Consider the following 21,213-nt stretch of genomic DNA (forward strand, 5'->3'; position numbering starts at 1 on the left):
TTTTGGAGGATGCTCATTACTGTATGCTGGGTGGAAATAAGAAATGCAAAGCCCCACTGCTTGTAAACTATCCCGTCCGTCTGCAAGTTTTAAGAGTGAGGATGCTACATAGGTGACCAGTGTATAGAGCTTCCTTGGCAAATCTTTATATTAGTGATATTTTCTGAACAAACATAACCAAATACAGTAGGATACATCCCTTTTCCTTTAATCCAGATGGCTTTGTTGAGCCTCTTAGCAGTATGCACATCTGGTGTTTCCATCTCCATCATGGTGCACTTTTTTTTGGATCTCTTGGTGTGTGAGGTGCATGTTCTTTGGACGTGTTTGTGAATATTAATAGTGCATTCTCTGGTCATCTCTCTCTTCGATAGCAGAATAGCTTCTTTTTTTCTCTCTCTCTCTTTGCTGGTGCCATACTGCATTGGACCTGATAGAAAAGGAAGAACAAGAGGGATTATTGACAGACTTATTTTAAGGGGTTTGCTCCTTTGGAAGGGACATCGAATCATTTTCATCAATCCCACACAGTATCCAGCAGTGGTGTAAGTCCCTTCCAAAGAACTAAAATTCAGAAATACGTACGTAAATTTACCTCTTCACTGCAAGTAGCTGAAAGAAAGAAGGGTGACGTGTAGCCAAACTGCTTGCCTGAATCAGAGGATAGAAAAAATTTAAACTGAATAGGATCAAGGAATTCAGACAATACAGGGTAATACTTAGTTGGAAGATGAACAATGTTCTGAGCCCAGTGACCACAAGGCACAGTGTGTTTGTTAGGAAAAACGTGATGTACACAGTTTTTTTCCTATCCAAGGGTGTTTGCAAGTAAAAGTCAGTACTATCATACTTAAAATGAGGGACTTCAAAGCCCCTAGGACAGGGTACATATCTTCATCTACTGTACCTATGTCTCTATCTAATCCATCCAGCACTTAATGAATAGAACTAGTACTAGACCAGGAATTTGTATGTTTTACAAGCATCTCAAACATCTTTTGATTCACTCTACAAACAGTTCCTGTGATACACATAAGAGATAGGTATTATTTCTAGACAGTACTAATTATCTTCATATTTTTGGCAGCATAACAAGGAATGCTAGTAGGAAATTATGGAAAAAACCCTTTGGGTCCTTCTGGTGATAGGTGGTGGTGATGGTTGCACAGCATTATGAATATACTTAATACCAGTAGACTGCACTTAAAAATGGTTGAGATGGTAAATTCATGTTATGTGTATTTTATCATATTAAAAAATAAAATCAAACTTTGTTTTATAGCCCCCATCCCCCAAAAAACCTCTTTGGGTGCAAATTGGACATGAATAGTAACATAGATGTCTAAATAATTATGTAGATGAGTGCTTGTGAAATACTTTCATTGATTGGTAAGATTCATAAATAATATCTCACTTATTTACAAAAAGAGCCATGGCATAAAGAATTTGTATCATTTAGAATCTTACAAGAAAAATAGTATCAGGACAGGTAATCTAGATAAAATTATTTCTCTTGCCCTCAGTAATACAGTTTTGTTGTACAGTCTCTTATGCTGTACATGTTTCTCTAATACCAGTTAGCTCAACAATGATTGCTTACTCCAGGAATGATGTCAATACTACATGGAAGTTGTCCGGATTCTTTTGTGATTTTTTTCCTTGCCATAGGGTACTGGGATATGAGAAAAGAATTAAAAATCTTCAATAGGGAGGCACAAAGGCTTTAGCTTGGCTGTTCCACATGCAAGGGCCCTTTCAACTCCATATTAAGAAAATTAAAAATGAGTGCCTGTACCTAGACTTCCTTTTTTCAAGAGACGTACGTCCCAGCCTTGCATAGTTCTTAGCTAGTGGCAGGTTGCATTTCCTTCTGGAGCCCCAGTACAGAAGTCCATTACAGTGTGTGTTGTCTAAGCACCCACAAGCTGGCAATTCCATTCTATTTGTGCATTTTTAGTATCCCTTGAGATAGTAGCCAGCCACTCTGAATGGCATGTATGCTATCTAATGTAACAGTTACAGTTTGTTTGGTCTCTGATTAAGTTATGTTGATTTTTCTGTAAGCCTGTCAGTTTTAGTGTATAATTTTACATATAAAGGATTTTTTTAAAGAACTCATATGTTATAGCAGAAATGTCTACTTTTTCATAATGTTAATAAATCAAATTATAGTGATCCATACTGAATATTAGTGAATAGCTCTTGCTGACTTTGTAAGTTCATAAAAAGAAGCAGGTGACTTAGCCCCAGAAATAATCTTCTGGCCAAATTCAGATCTCAACTTTTCAGAGCTAGACAATCCTTAAAGATGATTTCATTTTTTTAAACAACCGATTTCTTGCTGTTAGTTCACATCCCTAAGATCATTTCAGAGAGTATCTCCTGATATCTTACCATTATTTTTTTTTTAAGATTTTATTTATTTATTTATTAGGGAGGGCGGAGGGAGAGAGTGCACACATGAGCAGGGGAGCAGGGGGAGGGAGAGGCAGACTCCCCGTTGAGTGGGGATCCTTATGTAGGGTTCGATCCCAGGACCCTGGGATCATGACCTGAGCCAGGCCGACACTTAATTGACTGAGCCATCTAGGCATCCCTAACTTACCATTATTGACTGTTCTCTTTGTTAATGAGTGATGAGCCTGAGAGATACTCAGGAGAGAAGAAACTACTCCAAAGAGTGAAATTTTGAAAACTACTTCCCTAATAAATCTTTACTTATCTTCCATACTCCAGGGCTTCAGAAACAATTCATTTTTCTTTACTAATCTAGACCATAGTGAGCCAGGGGTGTTTTTGTTTTTGTTTTTGTTTTTGTTTTTGTAAAGGGCTGCATAGTAAATGTTTTGGGCTTTGGGTGTCACATATGTCCCTACCACATATTTTACTTCTTCCTTTCTTCTTCTCTTTAAAAACAGTTTTTTAAATTACTCTATAAAAATGTAAGACTTGGTAACCCTCTCGGGTCCCCTCCCTCTTTGGGAGCTTTGTACTCTGTCATTCAATAAACTTAACTATTGCTCAATAAACTTTGCTGCCCACAACCAAAAAAAAAAAAAAAAGAATCTTTTTACATATTCACAGCCTGACCAAAAACAAACTGCTGGCCAGATTTAACTCATAGGTCATAGTTCACCATTCCTTGATTTAGACTATCTTTACTAAAATACTAATTAAAATCCACTGATAACTTGCCTAAAACCACTTTTTTCCCCCTGCTGAAAGGTGAAACTTCCAGAAGAAATCATCTGTGACATCATTGTCAGTCATTTAACCAGCCCCCCACCCCGGGTAGTTTATTATTTCTTTTTTGCTTTAAGTTAGAATTTCACATATGTGGACTCACAGAATAATTTAAAAAAAAAAAATTATTCCCAAGTATAACCGTGACTGGTTACATGGTTAAACTATGAGTTAATTTGAAAAGTTTCTTCAGATTCTATCAAGGCATTTGTGACTTTAAGTTTCATAAATCAAAGGCACATTGGGTATAAATCGTAGTCATAAGAAAATAAGGCAGAGAAATAGAAGTAGTGACTCTTACACGGGAGGTCTTAGCCTTCGGCGAAATAGAAAAAAGTACCTTTTTTTGCAATATACTATTGCAGTTTTCAGTTATTCATAGTTAGGACTTCTTTAAAGTATTTAAGCCATGATTTCTGTATACCCTGATTTTTAAGGTCATTAATACTAAAAAGACCCACCTATAAAGTTGTACTTTAATTTCATTTCTGCTAAAATATGGGATAGTCTTGATCTACCTACAAATGGAGTACAGTTGAGTAATAATAGCAGCCTACCATTATAGAACACTTTTCCTCTATACTGGGCACTATGATATACACAGATTATTTCATTTAATCCTAACAAGAATCTCATGAGATTGGTGCATTTCTTGGGCTTGTTTTACAGCCACTAATCTATTTTCCGTCTCTATAGTTTTGTCATTTCAAGAACGTTGTATAAGTGGAATCAATAGTACTTAACCTTTGGAATTGGCTTTTTTTCACTCCGCATAATTCCCTTGAGATTTATCCAAGTCGTTGCATGTATCATTAGTTTGATCCTATTTACTGCTGAATATAATTCCATGGTATGGATGTTCCACAGTTTGTTTAACCCTTCTATTGAACGTCATTTGGGTTGTTTCCAATTTTTGGCTATTATGAATAAAGTTACTTATGAACATTCGTCTGTATGTTTCGTGTCAACATAAGTTTTCATTTTATAAATATAATTTTGTGTAAATATATCAGTTTATCTGTTCTGTTGATGGACATTTAGTTTCTTTTCTAATTTTTCGCTCTTGTGAAGTGCAGCAATGAATGGCCTTATACATGTCTTGTCCATATTTATGAGTACATCTGTGGGATATAGATCTACAAAGTGTCATTGCTGGGTCTTATAGAATGTGCTTGTGTAACTTTACTAGATATTGCAGAATTGCCTTTCAAACTGGTTATACTATTTTATATTTTCACCAGTAGTGTATACGAGTTATTGTTTTTTCATATTTTTACTAACACTTATTATTGTTAAACTTTATAATTTTTCCCAGTCTGATGGATATGAAATGGTATTTGTTGATTTAAATTTGTTTTTCCCCAGTTACAGTAATGTTAAGCACTTTGCTATGTGAATTACCTCTTCGTGTCTTTGGGTCCATTTTTCTCTGCATTGTTTACTGATTTTTTTTTTTTTTAGAGATTCTTTATATACTTTAGATACTTATCTTTTAAAAAGCTTTTATTATGAAAAAGCTTCCAACATACTCAAAAGTAGAGTAGTACAACGAACTGCCATAAGCTCTTCACTCAACATTGTAATATTGTTCCTCTATACCATTTCTCCCCACCCCATGATTTTATATAGCCAGTCCAATGTCATTTCATCTGGGAACTTTTTTTTAAATGATCTTGTCTTCAAGTTTTACTTTTCTTCTTCTTCTTTTTTTTTTTTTTTTTTTTTTAGATTTTATTTATTTCTTTGACACAGAGAGAGCACAAGCAGGGGGAACTGGAGAGGGAGAAGGACCCTGGGATTAAGACCTGAGCTGAAGGCAGCTGCTTAACCGACTGAGCCACCCAAGCGCCCCTCATCTGGGAATTTTTAAACATAAGCAGCTCGATACCTTTCTCATACCACTGTTCAAAAGAAAAACATCATTTTCTTAATATAATTGGGAATTGAGCATTTATCTTGCCTTTTTCTATGAACTGTATCTCAGGATCTCTAAGTAGTTGAAGAGGGAATGTTTCTCTTTATAGAAGTAGACCAGCTAATGCAAAACAAGAAGGAAGATAGAATTTCATTGTTTTGTGGGGCGTGTGGGTGGCTCAGTCATTAAGCAGACGCGTCCTGGGATCGAGCCGCGAATCGGGCTCCCTGCTCCACTGGGAGCCTGCTTCTTCCTCTCCCACTGCTTGTGTTCCCTCTCTCGCTGGCTGTCTCTCTCTCTCTGTCAAATAAATAAATAAAATCTTAAAAAAAAAAAAAAGAATATCATTGTTTTGCAACCTCTAAGGAATTGATGGATCAATGCAATGATCATTAATGGTGACAACATCACAGAGGGAGAGACATTACAATTAGGCTGATGTGGTGTGATGGTGATATAATACACTAAATCCTTTATAAATGTGCTAAATGTTCACATAAAGATGTGAATTTTATGATACAGATTATATCCTGATAAAGGTATTAAAAGAAAAAGAAAGGAACATAAACACAAAAGCTCACTGGCCTAGATCTCTAATAGCTGCTCCCCTTTCAAGTGGACACAAGTCTTTTTTGTGAATTGATCTGAGCTCACAAATAAACTGACAAAGCATAAAAATGCAGTGAAAGAATATCTAGGTTTAGTTTTGAAAGGGCAGAGCACACTCACTTGTGAGAACTTTTCTGATGAGTCTATTCTGTTGTGATTGGCCAACCTGAAAACTATATCCCCTCTCATCCTCTCCCTTAGAACCCAGACTGAAGTTCCTTACCTCTTGCTAACCTGACTCATCACATCCTGATTCCTGGGTTCCCCCCAACTCCTGCCTCCTGTTGTAATTTAATTTCCTTCACCCTAAAAAGAAAGCTCATGCCCATTTACAGTCACTCCCTTTTCCCACCCCTATGCAAACACTGATCTTTCTCTCTGTGTCTTTTTTGAACATTTCACATAAATGAAATCATACGATATGAAAAAAAAGAAAAACAAAAATAGACTATACTCTAGTTGCTGTGCAGAGGCACCTAAATGAGCATCTCCCTCCACAGTCAGAGTCATTTAGGGAAAAGTCTCTGGCATAGGCCCTCTGCTCATAAATATTCCGTGATGAAGCAGTTCCCAGGCCCTGGCATGGGCTTCCACAGCAGAACAACTTGTCCATATCACTTGCAGGTATGAGGAAAGGCCTGAGTCAGACCTGTAGCCAGCCTTTGCTTGTCGCAAGAGGCTCAGACAATGAAGAAAATCACATTTCAGTTTTTCTCCCCACGTTCCCTCTGAATTGCCACCTCCTTCCCCTTACCCTGGGAAGGAATCACTTCATGCCGAAGTCTGAGGACTGATGGGTCACCACTCACCACCCTTAACCTACGTCATGGTGCCTCCAACCTATATGGGCCTCCACTGCATGTAGGACCCTATGCAATATGCTAGGAGCTGGGGGTGGGGAGTCTCTAGATCCTAAAAATAAGACAAAAGGAGAGAGAGAACCAAAAATTCTATACTTCCTGATGAAGGTTGGTTTCTTAGTACCTTCTAAAAGTGACTGTGAGGATGTTTATTGTTTTTAGAATCACTGTGTATCATGGACTTAAACATATTTTTATTATGACTCAATTTATTGCATTATTATCTTTATTGATACTCATATTCATCCATTTTTGGCCAGCAGGAAAGAACATTCGGGTTAGCTTTTAAATCCTTTTGACATGGCTGTACGATACCAGAAAGCATGAAAACTAAGATGTTATAGGCTCACCTTTGTATTTCCTGGCTCAGATCTGAAAGTAATCACATCTCCAGGAAGCTTGGTTCTTTTTAGTGGGAAATCGTATTTGGAGACTGCATCTAGGCACTAGGGGTGTTCATTGCTACTGGGCTGGTCATTGTCTCTTAAGACTTTTTAGTGGACCTCAGAAGGAAATAGGTACTTTTTAAAATTTGAAACATAAAATACATCATGAGTTTATACTAATATTTCTTTAATTCAAGACTACAGGGTTTTAATTTTACACACTTACAACTTTCTTTCACATCTCAGGATGTCTGTATAATTACCATGTTTTATCCCACCTTACACCACAATAGTCTCAGAATAGTAATGCCAGCACGTGCACCAACAATATAATTATCTAAAATAGTTTGAAGTTTTTTGGTTTGTTGCTTCCTTCATTTTTGCTTTTGGTCTTAGAGTATTTCCCACTAGAAATGTAACTCTGCTGTAGTTTAAAGATACTTATAATAGAACTCAAATGACTGGCTTCATTTGTTCAATTTTATTTTATTTTATTCTTAGGGATTTTGTTCCAAGATTTTATTTTGTTTCATATTATGTAAAATTGGTTCTAAAAGTCCTATCTATAAAACAAGCCATATTCAAAGAAGTCTAGTTGCTGCTATCCCACGTCTGCTTCCCCTGTCCCAATTTGATTCTTTCCTTCCTCTTATAGTTAATGCTTTCTTAAAATTTTATGGTTTGGTATATTAATCTTTTATTCAGTGATTGATAAGTAGACCCACAGAAGGTTAAAAAGGTTAAGAAATACACCCACCCACACATATGTGGACATTTAATGTATGATCAAAGAGTCATTACAAATCAGTGGGGAAGGATGAAACTGTTTGATAAATAGTGCTGGGACAGTGGTTATCCATATAGAAAAAAATAAAAATAAGGAATAAATATGGGAAGCAAAATATTAGCATTTTTAGAAAAAAAGTGAGCATAACTTTATGATCTAAAGATACAGAATTCTTAAGGCAAAGAGCAGAAACAGAAACCATAAAGGAAAAATGGATAAATAGTAGAGTATTAAAATTTAAAATTTCTTTTTGTTTTTGTTGTTTATTTATTTGGGGGGAGGGGCAGAGGGAGAAGGAGAAGCAGACTCCTCTCTGAGCAGGGAGTCTAACGGGGGCTCAATCCCAGGACCCTGGGATCATTGTCCGAGCCAAAGGCAGACGCTCAACCGACTGAGCCACCCAGGTGCCCCTAAAATTTAAAATTTCTACACATCAAAAGAATCATAAGAACAACCCACAGACCAGGAGAACATATAAATGCACTCCTTTTAGGCAAATTGTGGTAAAGGGAAAACAGCATGCACTTCTGAATCCAACATACTTGGGTTCATATTCTATGTGACAAGGTACAAACTAATTAAAACACCTCTAAAATCTTCATTTCATTTTGCAATGAAGATACAAATACCATACCTTTCCGGGTTTTGTGAACATTAGAGAAAATGTATCTGAAGCATTCATTTAGATATAATAGGAATTGCATCAGTGGTAACCATTGTTATGAGTAATTGTAATTCACAGTATTTACAAGCAACAACTGAATTAGGGTTTTATTAAGCTACTGAAAACTAACTGGAAATGTTTAGAAAAATAAAGTTCTGCTTAAAACTTAAAAACCTTGAAATAAACTGTAAACATTTTTTACCGAGGGTTAAAGCATATTAAATAGGCACTTTTGACTGTAAGGTTGGTTATGATCACTCAAACAACTGAAGCAAAAAAGGGGGAATTAGGGTAAGGATTCTTAATGCTTGTAAACTAGAACTGGAGTTCTTTTACTTGTTTCCTTCTCATTCCTGTTACCTCACGCCTTTGGTCTTCCACAGCTCATATTGTAAATGGTACCTTTTCACCTCGTTGCTCCCATCATTAACACTCTTACTGTGTCTGTGGGGTTTTGGGGGGTTTGGGTTTTTAAATCACATATTTTTGTCAGATTAATACACATATCATTAGGCTTAGTTGAAATTTTTTTCCCCTTATGGGGGCAGTCTTTTTCCTTCATTCTGAGAGATAGCTACGTTCAAATCCTTTACTTGTTTCTTTTGATATTTACCTTTGTATTTCTAAGTAGTGGGCTTATTTAACTATCTTTTAGTTTTTTTTAAATACATTCTCCCTTTTATTTAAAATTTTCTTCTCTCATTTCTCTACTCAGCACTCTTTCCCTGTCCCATTTTTTGGCTGTAGTTACATTGTTAAATCAGTATTCAGTGTATACAGTATTATTCTGCAAATATTAACAGCTGAAACAAGTACTTAATGATTACATTTCCTTTTTTGCTTAGGTTTTTATTTTCAAAGAAGACAATTTCCTTATCTTTGTTTCTGTTTCTTTTTCTGTGTGCCTTTCATTAATTCAATGCAAATTGTCTTACAGAAGTATAACTTTTAATATGTTAAGAGAGTCAAATAATCTGTCACTTTTATTCCTTCCATGGACATTTTTTCCTGGAACCATTAATTCTGCTGCTTTATTCTAGACCAGTTGTTCTTAGGATTGCTACATGGTTATCTATCATCCATCATCTTGGCAATTTCTTTGCTTCTCTCATATTCGCTTCCCTCTTTCCTGGGTTCCATACTTTCCTTTTACTTTTAGATTTACTCCATCCTAATGGAGTGTACCCTCCAGTGGCTTTCTAAGAAAGGATGTGTGGAAAGGTGCATTTTTGGGGTTTCTTGCATGTCTGATATTTTTATTGTAGCCTCATACTTGATTGGATAGTTTGGTTGGGTAGAGAGGGTTTTAGGTTGGATTGGAAACTGTCAACCTTAGGAATTTTGAACACTGGTGTTGTCTTCTGATATCCAGTGTTGAGAAATCTGATGTTATTTCTTTTTTGCTATTAACAGTTTTAAATTTTCTGTTCTCATAAGTGTTCCTTTTATATAGTATCCTGTCTGCTCTTGTTTCATGGTTGCAGTGATATCTCTGTGAGGATTCTTTTTTTTTTTTCCCCTTTCTCTTGCATTGTCTTTGTTTCCTGAGTTCCTGTTTTTCATTATGTTTTGCTGCTCAAATATCTGTGTTACTTGACTGTCCATTTATATTTGGGTCCATTTATATCTGATGCTGTTTTTTAGGGGATTAATCAATTTTTCCGTAAAAGAATTCTTCAGGCTTTTTCTTGGGTGGCTGACACTTTTTGTTTTTATAACTGAGTTGAGGGGTAGGGATGGCAGGGTGAGATGGCTGTGGATGGGAGTGCTAGGAGAATTCACTATTCAACATGTAAACTTTGCTTCATCTTTCTCCTTTGGTATGGAGCCTTATACTTTCCCTCAATATGCCTGGTGCTTGCAGAGTCTGCAGGCTCTCTGAATCAGCCTTTGTAGATTAAGCTATCAGTCTTCTGCCATTTGAGAGGAAAAGTAGTTGCTTAGCTACACTGGATGAGGAAGAGATCTAATTACCCATATAAAGATTTTTAACTAATCTTCCTATTTTCAGAAGTGTCCTGCTGGCTCTTTCAGAGAGTAACTGTTGATTTCAACTCTCCGTAAGTCTTTAGATGGATAGGGAGTTTTCCTGCTTCTAGTTGTGTTCCCTCCACCTACCTCCCCTCCCCCAGCCAGACTGTTTTGTTTCGGTGTTCTCCTGTCTGCTAAGCTTGTATATTTCGTTAAGTCTTAAAATTTGATAATTCTTACCTGCTCATTCTCATCACCTCTGAAGGTAAATGCCATTTGGGGGAAAAAAAATGTTTTGCTTTTATTTTGGGATTTCGAGACACATACTTAAATGTGTTCAATTCTGCCTTATTTAACCAGAAGCAGTCTTTATGTTCACATTTCTGTTAGAGGAAGTCTGGCCCAGGTATGCTTTAAACACTGTTCCATTTCATAGGTCACTGATCACCTACGGTTGGGTGTTCAGGGGTCAGTTACTCATCTGTAGTGTGGTTGCCTGTGAAATGGAATGTCATATGGTATCAAACATGGCATAGGAGGGTTCACAGGTAGATATAGTGATTAACATCTATAATTACAATGATAGGTTTATGCGAAGAGTTCTCAGTTCACAGAATTAAGGTAGGGAAATCATCCATGTTTGTTTTACTTTGTTTTTACAAAGCCTGGAATTTAAAACCCTCTCGTTTGGCTTATATTCATTATGTTAGAGAGTACTTATGCCACATGTGCTATTGCATCCTACTTACATAAATAACCAGTGAGAATAGGGTGAGTAGAATAAATTCTGAGCACAGAGTATGTATAATCTTAGGGACCATATGATGGAGACTGAAGTACAGAAGGTAGAATGTTCCGAAGTCAAAAAAAAAAGCATAACCACGTATAAAATAACTTATTGAGTATAGCCTACAATGATGACTGTAGCCTGCAAATTTTGCTTAGGAGGGCAAGAAGTAACATTCTTTTTTCTTTTCTATGTTGAACTAATTGAGAAACAGACATATATAAACTTTCAGTTTTGTTACTAATAAAAATGGTATGGGAAGACAAGACATAGATATGTGACCTCAGTGGACTTTCTCATACTTAACTCCCAAATTAGGCAAGCTTACCCCACCACTGGTTGGAGACAAAGCAGGTCTCCCCAAACAAGGGCAGAATCAGCCCCTATGCTTACCACATAGGAGGACTGATTAGAATGCACCTCTTCAAAAGAAGGAAAAACCATAAGAGATTATGCATCCAAAGGTATTGAATTAATTAGGTCCTCCTCCCAAGTTCACCATTCAGTTTAAGTCACTCCTTCTTTGGCTAAGCAGAGGGTGAAGGAATAGAGAGAAACTGAAAGTATTCTTCCTATACTTTTCCTTCCTGGAGATTTGAGTGGAAATGTGGGGATCACATATTTCCCCTTAACACATAGCATATATTAGGCATAATATTATATAGTTTTAATATTCATATTAATCTGAAGTAATAGACAGTAACTAGCCCATCAGTGTGCCACATTTAATTGCATACCACTTATTTTGTACCACGATCAGTAAATCCTTTTTTTTTTTTTTTTTAATTTAAATTCTAGTTAGTTGACCTACAGTTCAGTATTGGTTTCAGGAATAGAGTTCAGTTCATCATTTACATATAGCACCCAGTGCTCGTCATAACAAGTGCCCTCCTTAATACCCATCACTCATCTATCCCATCTCCCACCCACCTCCCTCCATCAGCCCTCAATTTGTTCTTTATAGTTAAGAGTCTCTCATGATGTTTCCCTCTTTCTCTTTCCCTCTCCCATATGTTCATCAGTTTTGTTTTTTAAATTCCACATATGAGTGAAATTATTTGGTATTTTTCTTTTTCTGATTGACTTATTTTGCTTGGCATAATACATTCTAGCTCCATCCATGTCGTTGCAAATGGCAAGATACCATTCTTTTTGATGGCTGGGTAGTATTTCATTGTGCATGTATATGTGTGTGTGTGTATACATACACATATATGTGTTACATATACATCTTCTTTATCCATTCATCAGTCGATGGGCATTTGGGCTTTTTCCATAGTTTGGCTATTGTTGATAATGCTGCCATAAGCAGTAAACCCTTTTAATCTGAAAACTTCTTGTCATTTTTTGGCTCTGGGAAATTTTCTTGTGTTATTTCTTCTCCTGGGTTCTTCATATTTTCATTCTGCTATATAGCTATGCCTGCTGGATACTTGCATATGAATATATCCAAGCAAAAGGTAATCTAAGGGACTTTGAAAGGTCCCTTTAACTAGAATATGTGCTTTATCAGATAATTTTAGATCACCTCTGTTCTATAAATTCTCTGAGCTATAACCAGTCACCTTGTAAATGCCTTATATATTCAAACAGCAGGTTACACTCACTTCCCTAGCTACACAGTCTCCCTCCCCAGAAGCAGAAAGGTATTACCCTTTTTTGTGTATTCTTGGTTTGTAAGAGAGCGCCCGTGTGTGTGTATTCATTCTCCTTAAAAACCTTTTAAAAACATATCTTTGTGCACTGTATAAAAATATTGTGGAGGCACCTGAGTGGTGCAGTTGGTTGAGCATCAGACTCTTGGTTTCCGCTGGGGTCGTGATCTCAGGGTGGTGAGATCAAGCCCTGCATCAAGCTCTGTGCTCAGCGTGAAGTCTGCCTGAGATTCTCCCTCTCCCACTCGTGCTTGCTTGCTCTCTCAAATAAATAAATAAATCCTAAAAAAATTCTGTGCATTTGTAAGAGTATGTATGTATAGATATATATCCTATTTTTATTTTTAAAATACGTGTAAGTGCACATGTGTGCTTTCTGTACCTTAGCTTTTCTTGCCTGTTTGTTAAGATTGGTTTCTTTCCATATCAGTATACATTCATCGTTGTCATTGATTTTCAGGGCTTCCTTCTATTTCATGTATGTACAGACCATCATATGTTTCTCTATTCCCACATACATTGCTTGTTTTATATTTTTTACTTCTTACAGTGTCACATCTAATACTCTTGTATATTTATTATCTTTTTCTCTATGTGTGTGTATAGGAAAAACTAGAAATAGAATTGCGAAGTCCAAGAGCATGTGTTTCTAACTGAACTAAATACCAGCTTTAATTTCCTCCTCACAGTGTTTGAGGTTTCCTTTCCCCATTCATTCCAAAATAGTGTATCAAGTTTTAGATTTTAGTCTATTTGATAAGTGAAACATATCTTGTTTTTGTGTTTGCATGTATTTAATCAGTTTTATGGCTTCTCAGCTTGTACCTACCTATACATTTTCCCCTTGCATTTTCTTCTAGCATTTTTTTTATTTTTTACTACAAAATTTTGTTAAATATATCATTTATTGGTATTAGGAATAAGGTAGAATTCCAACTTAAGTTTTTTAAAAATAACTATTAATGTATGACCCTTTTTTATTAATAATCTGCTTTATCCTCAATGTTTTGAAATGCCGTTCTTTGTACTTGAAAGTACAATTATTTCTAGACTTTTTTTTTTTTTAAGTTTTGATTATGTAATCCCTACACCTGCATGGGGCTAGAACTCATGACCCCAAGATCAAGAAGTGCATGCTCTTGTGACTGAACCAGCCAGGTGCCCCTTATTTCTAGATTCTTAATTTTCTTCTGTAGCTTCTCATTATGTTACCAAACTACCGTTGTTGATAAATACATATCATCTTTTTTTTTTTTAAATAATTGCTTCTGTTTGGGCATATATTTTGTGATACTTTATTTTTTTTCCGTTAGTGAAAGGTATTTTAATTTTTTTGTTTTAATTCCAGTGTGGTTAATATACAGCATTATATTAGTTTCAGGTGCACAATAAAGTGATTCGCAATTCGGTATATTACTCAGTGCTCATCAAAATAAGTGTACTATTAATCCCCTTCACCTATTACACCTCTCCTCCTCCTTCCCCCACTGCCTCTCTGGTAACCGTCTGTTCTTTATAGTTAAGAGTCTGTTTTTTGGTTTGTCTTTCTCTTTTTTCCTTTGTTCGTTTGTTTTGTTTCTTAAATTCTACGTATGAGTGAAATCATAGGGTGTTTGTCGTTCTCTGACTGGCTTATTGCACTTAGCATTATACTGTCCAGCTTCATCCATGTCATTACAAATGACAAGAGTCCAGTTCTTTTTATGGCTGCATAATATTCCATTGTATGTGTACCATATTTTCTTTAGCCATTCATCTGTTGATGGACACTTGGGCTGCTTCTATAGTTTGGCTATTTTAAATAATGCTGCAGTAAACATAGGGGTGCATATATCCCTTTGAATTAGTGTTTTTGTATCTTTTGGATAGATACCGAGTAGTGGGTAGTATTATAGTGTAGTTCTATTTTTAACTTGTCAAGAAAGCTCCATACTATTTTCCACAGTGGCTGCACCCGTTTGCATTCTCACCAACAGTGCAAGATGGTTCTTTTTTTCCACATCCTCACCAACACTTACTGTTTCTTGATTTTTTTATTTTAGCCATTCTGACAGGTGTGAAGTGATATCTTTGTAGTTTTGATTTGCATTTGCTTGGTGATGAGTGATTTTGAGCATCTTTTCATGTGTCTGTTTGCTGTCTGTATGCCTTCTTTCAAGAAATATCTGTTCATGTCTTCTGCCTGTTTTTTAGTTGGATTGTTTGGTTTTTTGGTGTTGGGTTGTATAAGTTTTTTATATATTTTGGACACTAACCCTTTATCAGATATGTCATTTACAAATATTTTTTCCCTTTTAATAGTTGTTGTGATCCTTTATTTTTAAAGCAAATTAGTTATTGCTTTTACTGTTCTGTTAAACTTTAAGTAGTATATGAATTAAGATTTTATTTTTTCTTCTGTGCTTTTTTTAGTCTCTGAAACCAATTTAAAATTTTATCTATCTATCTATTTATTTATTTATTTTTTACAATAGTTGACACAAAGTGTATGTTACGTTAATTTCAGGTGTACTCTGGAACCAGTTTTTAGATGTCAGCTCATGAGTTCCTCTTTGGTCAATGCGCTGTAATTTGGAAGTATTCTGTGGTCAAATATAAACACTATATAATTCTGTAATTTCTCCTCAGTTTGAAGAATTTTTCTTTTCTTTTCTAGCCTTTAATCTAGACAACGAGCAACCAGATTATGATATGGATTCAGAAGATGAGACCTTATTAAATAGACTTAACAGAAAGATGGAAATTAAGCCTTTGCAATTTGAAATTATGATTGACAGACTTGAAAAAGCCAGTTCTAATCAGGTACTGTACCTTGTAAAAATGTCTCCTGTCTTACAATTAATCCAGTTAGCAACTTTATTTTGCATTTTCTTTAGACCTGAGTATATTGTATTATACTGCCTTTTGAATTTTGCTGACATCCTAGAATTTCTATTTACAGTATTCCTTGAACTGAATACTGAAGCATAATTTCTTTGAATAGGAGTATGAAGAGTACTATTCTGATCTTTCTTCTTGTTTGGATATAAAAATAATACTAGCTGCAATGCTATATAACATCTTCTTGATCCTTTTCATAGGCTAAATTTGCTTGGTTGTGTCTCTAAGGCAGATATCTCATACCAAATCCTTCTTAGTTGCTCAGATTTATTAAGGTACTCATTATCATTTCAGATGTATTTTAGTTTTACTTACATATTATTTAAAATTTTAAGTGAAGAAAAAATTATTCACAAGGAAATAATTTTCTTTAGTGGATCATTCTAAATATGGTATAAAGAATTGAAAATGGTATGGTCTTTTTGGAAAGCAATTAGGCAGCATATGTCAGGAACCTTAAAATTTTTGTACCGTTTAGTTTAGTTTAGTAATTCTACCTCTAGGAATCATTCTCGAAAAAAGTAATTAGTGAAAATGTCAAAGATTTTTGAACAAAGATGTTCAGAATAACTTACAAGTTGTCTGTAGGATGGAATATCATACAGCCATTAAAAACCATTTTGAATATCAGTGGAAATTGCTCATTATATAATGTTAGAGTTCAAAAAAAGGATACGGAATTAAGTACAGAACTCTGAGATTCATTTAAAGCATTTACATTTATATGTGTGCATTGAATAAAAGATGAAGAAAGCCCAACAAATACCAGTAATGGTTCTATTTAGATGATAGAATTATTGGTGATTTTCACGTTCTTTATTGTTTTTCTGTTTCCCAAATTTACTGTTATGAACATGTATAGATTGTAATTGGATTTAAAAAATAAACTTTTTAAAAGTAATTTCTTGGTGTACCTGTGTGGTGTATTAATATATTAATTGTTAATTAATGTAGTAAGAAGTTACAGAAATAAATAAATGTTTTACAGTAGACTGTTAACACTTTCCACTAGTTTACTCATTACAAATTCATTATTTTCCTTTACCTCCCAACTTATGCCCTTTAAATCCTTGAAGCATTACCAGCTCTTCAGAACATTTTTAAAAACTTCTCTGTTGTGAAAGGGCTTTGGTGCATATTTAGCCTTTCTATCAGTCTTTAACCCCCCATTTGGATGGAAAGTAATAATTTATGTGCAATCAAAAGAAGTACATTGAAAACTGAATTTTGTAAAATTCAACTTAGTTGGTTTTTTGAGGGAATGTCTTTTTTTTATTGGAAATTTGTTTTAATTTATCAGATCAAATATCAAAAATATTCTTATTAATGCTCACAGTTTTCCTAAGATTTTGATCACTGGCATTAGGTATGATTTCATTTTTCTTCTTAATATGCAAACTTTTCTAGAAATCTTAAGTTTAGTCTTTATTTTGGTACTTTTGCTATTTTCCACAGTTGCTCAGAAATTACTGGTGGTGAAGCCTTCAGCTCTCTGTTCTATAATTTGCTTTATTTCATTTCTGTCAGTAATAATTACTTAGTTCTTAAGTGAACAAGAGAGATGATAGAAGTTCTGCCCTTGGGGAGCTTATTATCTCAGTGGGGACAGGATAAACAAAAAGCATGTGTGAACAGTACAATTAACGATCCACGTACAATCAGTAAAATATTCTATTTTACTTCTCTTTGCTCAGAGACAAGTTTTTAAACCCTAAAACTGGGTAGACTCAGAGGATGATAGCACTTGCTTTCAGCAGTGTAGACAAAGGTGGAGGTTCATCCTAAGGGCAAGATAATGGTCTTGTTATTAGGACTAAGGATTAAAGATACCAAATGCTGTTCTCATCTTAGGTGCCTGAAATGTGGATTCATGGATTTCTTTAATTTTCCTTTTTGGCAGCTGACATGGTAGCAGATCTCAAAGCAACGAATTAAGTTTGTGGTTAAAGCAATATTTATTTTGTTGGTAGAGAAGACATAAAAGACTGAGACAAAGCTTCTGCCCCCATCATTCTGTAGAGACTGCTGCAATGAAGTTATTATTGAAAATTCCTGTTGCCAAATGCTGTGATTATTTTCAGTCCCCATTCACTTATTTTAATTGAGCTCTCCTTCTTTCTTCAAACTTATCACCTTTTGTCTTTTGAATATACTTTATTCTTTTCTGATTTTTAAAAATATTTTCTGTGATTATTCCTTCTAATTGTCTCTTACTGAGTCCTTTCATTAATTTCTGCAGACATCAGAGTTTCTTGAAATTCTGTCCTTGGTATTCTTGTCCTGTGTGTTTGGGGTTAATATCACCTTAGCAAGCATTTTTTTGAGGATAATAATACGTGTATCCTTACCCTTGACCTCCTTGAGCTCCAGGACTTTCTCTTTTTGTGCAGCCTGTTGGCATCTCCACCTAGATGGTCCACAGACCTCTCAAGTTTAACTTTTCTGACTCTCTTAACTACACATTATCCTGTATCATGTTCCTTATCTCCCTGGTAACTTCCAAAATTCACAATGGTGTGTTTTTTATCCCTTTTTCTTCAATCCCTCAATTTTTCTTTTTTAAAGATTTTATTTATTTCTTTGACAGAGACAGCCAGTGAGAGAGGGAACACAAGCAGGGGAGTGGGAGAGGAAAAGCAGGCTTCCAGCAGAGGAGCCTGATGTGGGGCTCGATCCCATAACGCCGGGATCACGCCCTGAGCCGAAGGCAGACGCTTAACAACTGTGCTACCCAGGCGCCCCAGTCCCTAAATTTCTGATTTTAACTCTTCCTCATGCACCTGTATATTCCTCGCATGTTTCATCTTTAATTATCTCTTGTCTCATTTCTTCAGTCTTTCTCTCTTTGCCCAAAAATGTGCCAAGGGTCCCTGTTTCCAGGAGAACCGTTTCATTTGACCCCATCTTTCTCTATGAATCACCACCCTTTGTCTCTCCTTTTTTTTTTTTTGTCAGTTACATTTTTAAAAGATTAGACATATTATTTAACTTTTACTCCTACTCCAGTGCATGTCAGTATACTGATTGCACCCAGGTAACCAATGGCCTTCTCATTGTCATCCGTCCATTTCAGCCTGTATCCTACTAAATATCCCCATAGTACTGGATGCTGTTGACCTCCACATTCTCAAATCTTGTCTTCTTCTTTCTTCATCTCTTCCTGTACATCTTGTTGCTATTTTCTTCAATATTTGTCCTCAGAATTTATACTTGTATCTTAAGCTACCAACACAAGCACTTCCAGATGGAGTATTTTGTGGTTCTGTCCTATATCTTAATTTTACTAATACTGAGTTCGAAAGTTCTGACATTGTTCTCTTATTTTTTAAATTGTATTTGTCTTGCCTTGACTGCCACATTTTAAGTTCCTGTCGGTAGTAGTTTTATCTTGAATTTTTTTTCCCTAATTTCCCCACAACTTATATAACATAATGATGGACTGATTATTAACTATTTATTGTTTAACTGACTATATTTTTAAAACATTACTTTTTATACATAATTTATTCATTTGTGTATTATAAATGTATTTCTTGAAATTGCTGAACCATGAATCTGTATGTAAACAAACTAAATGATCCTTGTCCTCGTGAAGCTAGTGGCAATCTAGAAGAAAAGCCCAGCTAGTGGAATAATTTTTATCTCATCTCCAAGCCCCCAAAGTAAGTAAATCAAACAACTCAGAGGTATCTTAGAAATAATTAATTTTATCACTGACCTTTTTGTCAAATAAATACTGGTTTCCACTGCTTTCTAGTAGAGAAAATGCTAAATGGCAGAACTTTTTTCTTAAGGTAGAAAAGTAGTAGGATTCTGATTTTGTGGATTTTTAATCTTGTGTCCTGATAATTTGGGACTACTTTATCTGCAAATAGTTCTTTCCCACTCAAATTGATGCTGTCAGTGTGATGATAATGATGCAGGTGACACTGATTGCCTTAGAATAGCTAATTTTAATAGAATGATTAAAACTCATTTTACCCAATAAAATAAAAATTTACTGTATAGCAACATAAAAACATCAGTCACCTGAGAAATATAGTTAACATTGGAAAGAAATGTCAGGATGTTTAACTGTAAATAGTGTATTGAATTCTTATTACCTGAGATATAAAGAGGGTACATATCAACCAGGCAGAAGGACCTTTGTAGAAGGAGCAAGAAGCACCAGAGAAGGAAATCTAAGGCAGTGTTTTAATCCCCTTACATCTCCTGCAGGAGGATAGGAAGCAGTGTTATCCTGATAGTATTATATAAGAAACTCACTACTGCTCTGTGACTTGATAGGAAGAAACCTATCCTCCTCCCCACTCTCAAGTTAGAGTATGTTCTTGATATCATTCGTGAAGGTACAAAATTTTATCAGAAGCAGAATGACCAAACAGCTGAAGATGTGTGGCATATCACAGCATTGTTTCCCTTGGTTCCCTGAGCACGTGAAAGCTGCCAGTGATGTCATGATGATGTAAGCATGAGGTCGAATTTTATTACATCCAGAAAGCTTGGTTCTTATTCTACCACTGGCATTGTAGACTTTGGACTATTCCAGAGAACTTCAGCTAACAAAGGTGCCTGTTAAAGTTGATGTTTGGAAATATTGGTTCTTTTAGTTTGGTCTCTTGTTCCAGGCTCTGGCCCTCCACTTTAAAGACCAAGTTACTCAGCCTTTCAGATGCATTTAAGATGACTTCATTGAGACATTGAAAAAGCCAAACTGTGGCCACATATAATTTTATTGCACTAAATGTAATCATTACATGAACTAGAATACTTGAGTTATCATTGTCAGTGTATTCTCTTCCTGCAGCCAGTCTTGGCAGCCAAATTAAAATAAGAAACCAACTAAATTAACCCTGGTAATCACCATCATAGGACTGGAAGTCCAGTGATCATTACATTTATTCCATGAACTTATACCAGTAGGTGAAATCAGATATCAGGAATTTATTGGTGGGTCATGCTGTCTTTAGTTGACTTCATACAACCCTCAGATCAATTCCTATATTGATCTTACAGTTTCAGAGAGAAAATGTTCCCCTTCATTTCCAAGTTTTAGGAAGACATTTTTAAGGAGATACCTCAACTTATTTTGAAAATGAATCTTCATCTCCAAAATGATAAAAGTAAAAAGATTGGGATAACAGCACTTCATTGAGGTTTTCCAGCCTTAAAACTCCATTACCTTTTTCTAGAGTTCACTGTAAATGGTTATGGATAACCCATAATCCATCCTGCTAAAGCCGATCGGTCTATTTGATCTTCACAAGCAGAAAGGAAACAGATGTGACCAAACAAATTTTTTACAAACCTTAGTTTGAGATATGTCAACATTATATTGACTATGTATTGATAAAGGAGAAGTAGATCCCTGAGATATCAGTGTAAGACTTCCTAGAGAAACCATCCTAGGATCACTGTTCCAGGCATAACAATGTCATTAGCAGAAAGAGTGTTGA

At 35.4% G+C, this 21,213-nt stretch overlaps 1 protein-coding gene across 6 annotated transcripts in view; it reads left to right on the forward strand.

Annotated features, from left to right (window-relative positions):
- EPC2 (enhancer of polycomb homolog 2) overlaps positions 1 to 21,213 on the forward strand; it is a 117,096-nt gene that overhangs the window by 63,786 nt on the left and 32,097 nt on the right. For all 6 annotated transcript variants that reach the window (XM_057317526.1, XM_057317518.1, XM_026492825.4 and 3 more), the window contains exon 3: positions 15,534 to 15,679. In XM_057317526.1, the coding sequence (XP_057173509.1) occupies positions 15,534 to 15,679 (146 nt within the window). The remainder of the gene's footprint in view (positions 1 to 15,533; positions 15,680 to 21,213) is intronic.

Source organism: Ursus arctos, unplaced genomic scaffold, assembly GCF_023065955.2.
Source record: "Ursus arctos isolate Adak ecotype North America unplaced genomic scaffold, UrsArc2.0 scaffold_1, whole genome shotgun sequence".
Lineage (NCBI taxonomy): Eukaryota > Metazoa > Chordata > Mammalia > Carnivora > Ursidae > Ursus > Ursus arctos.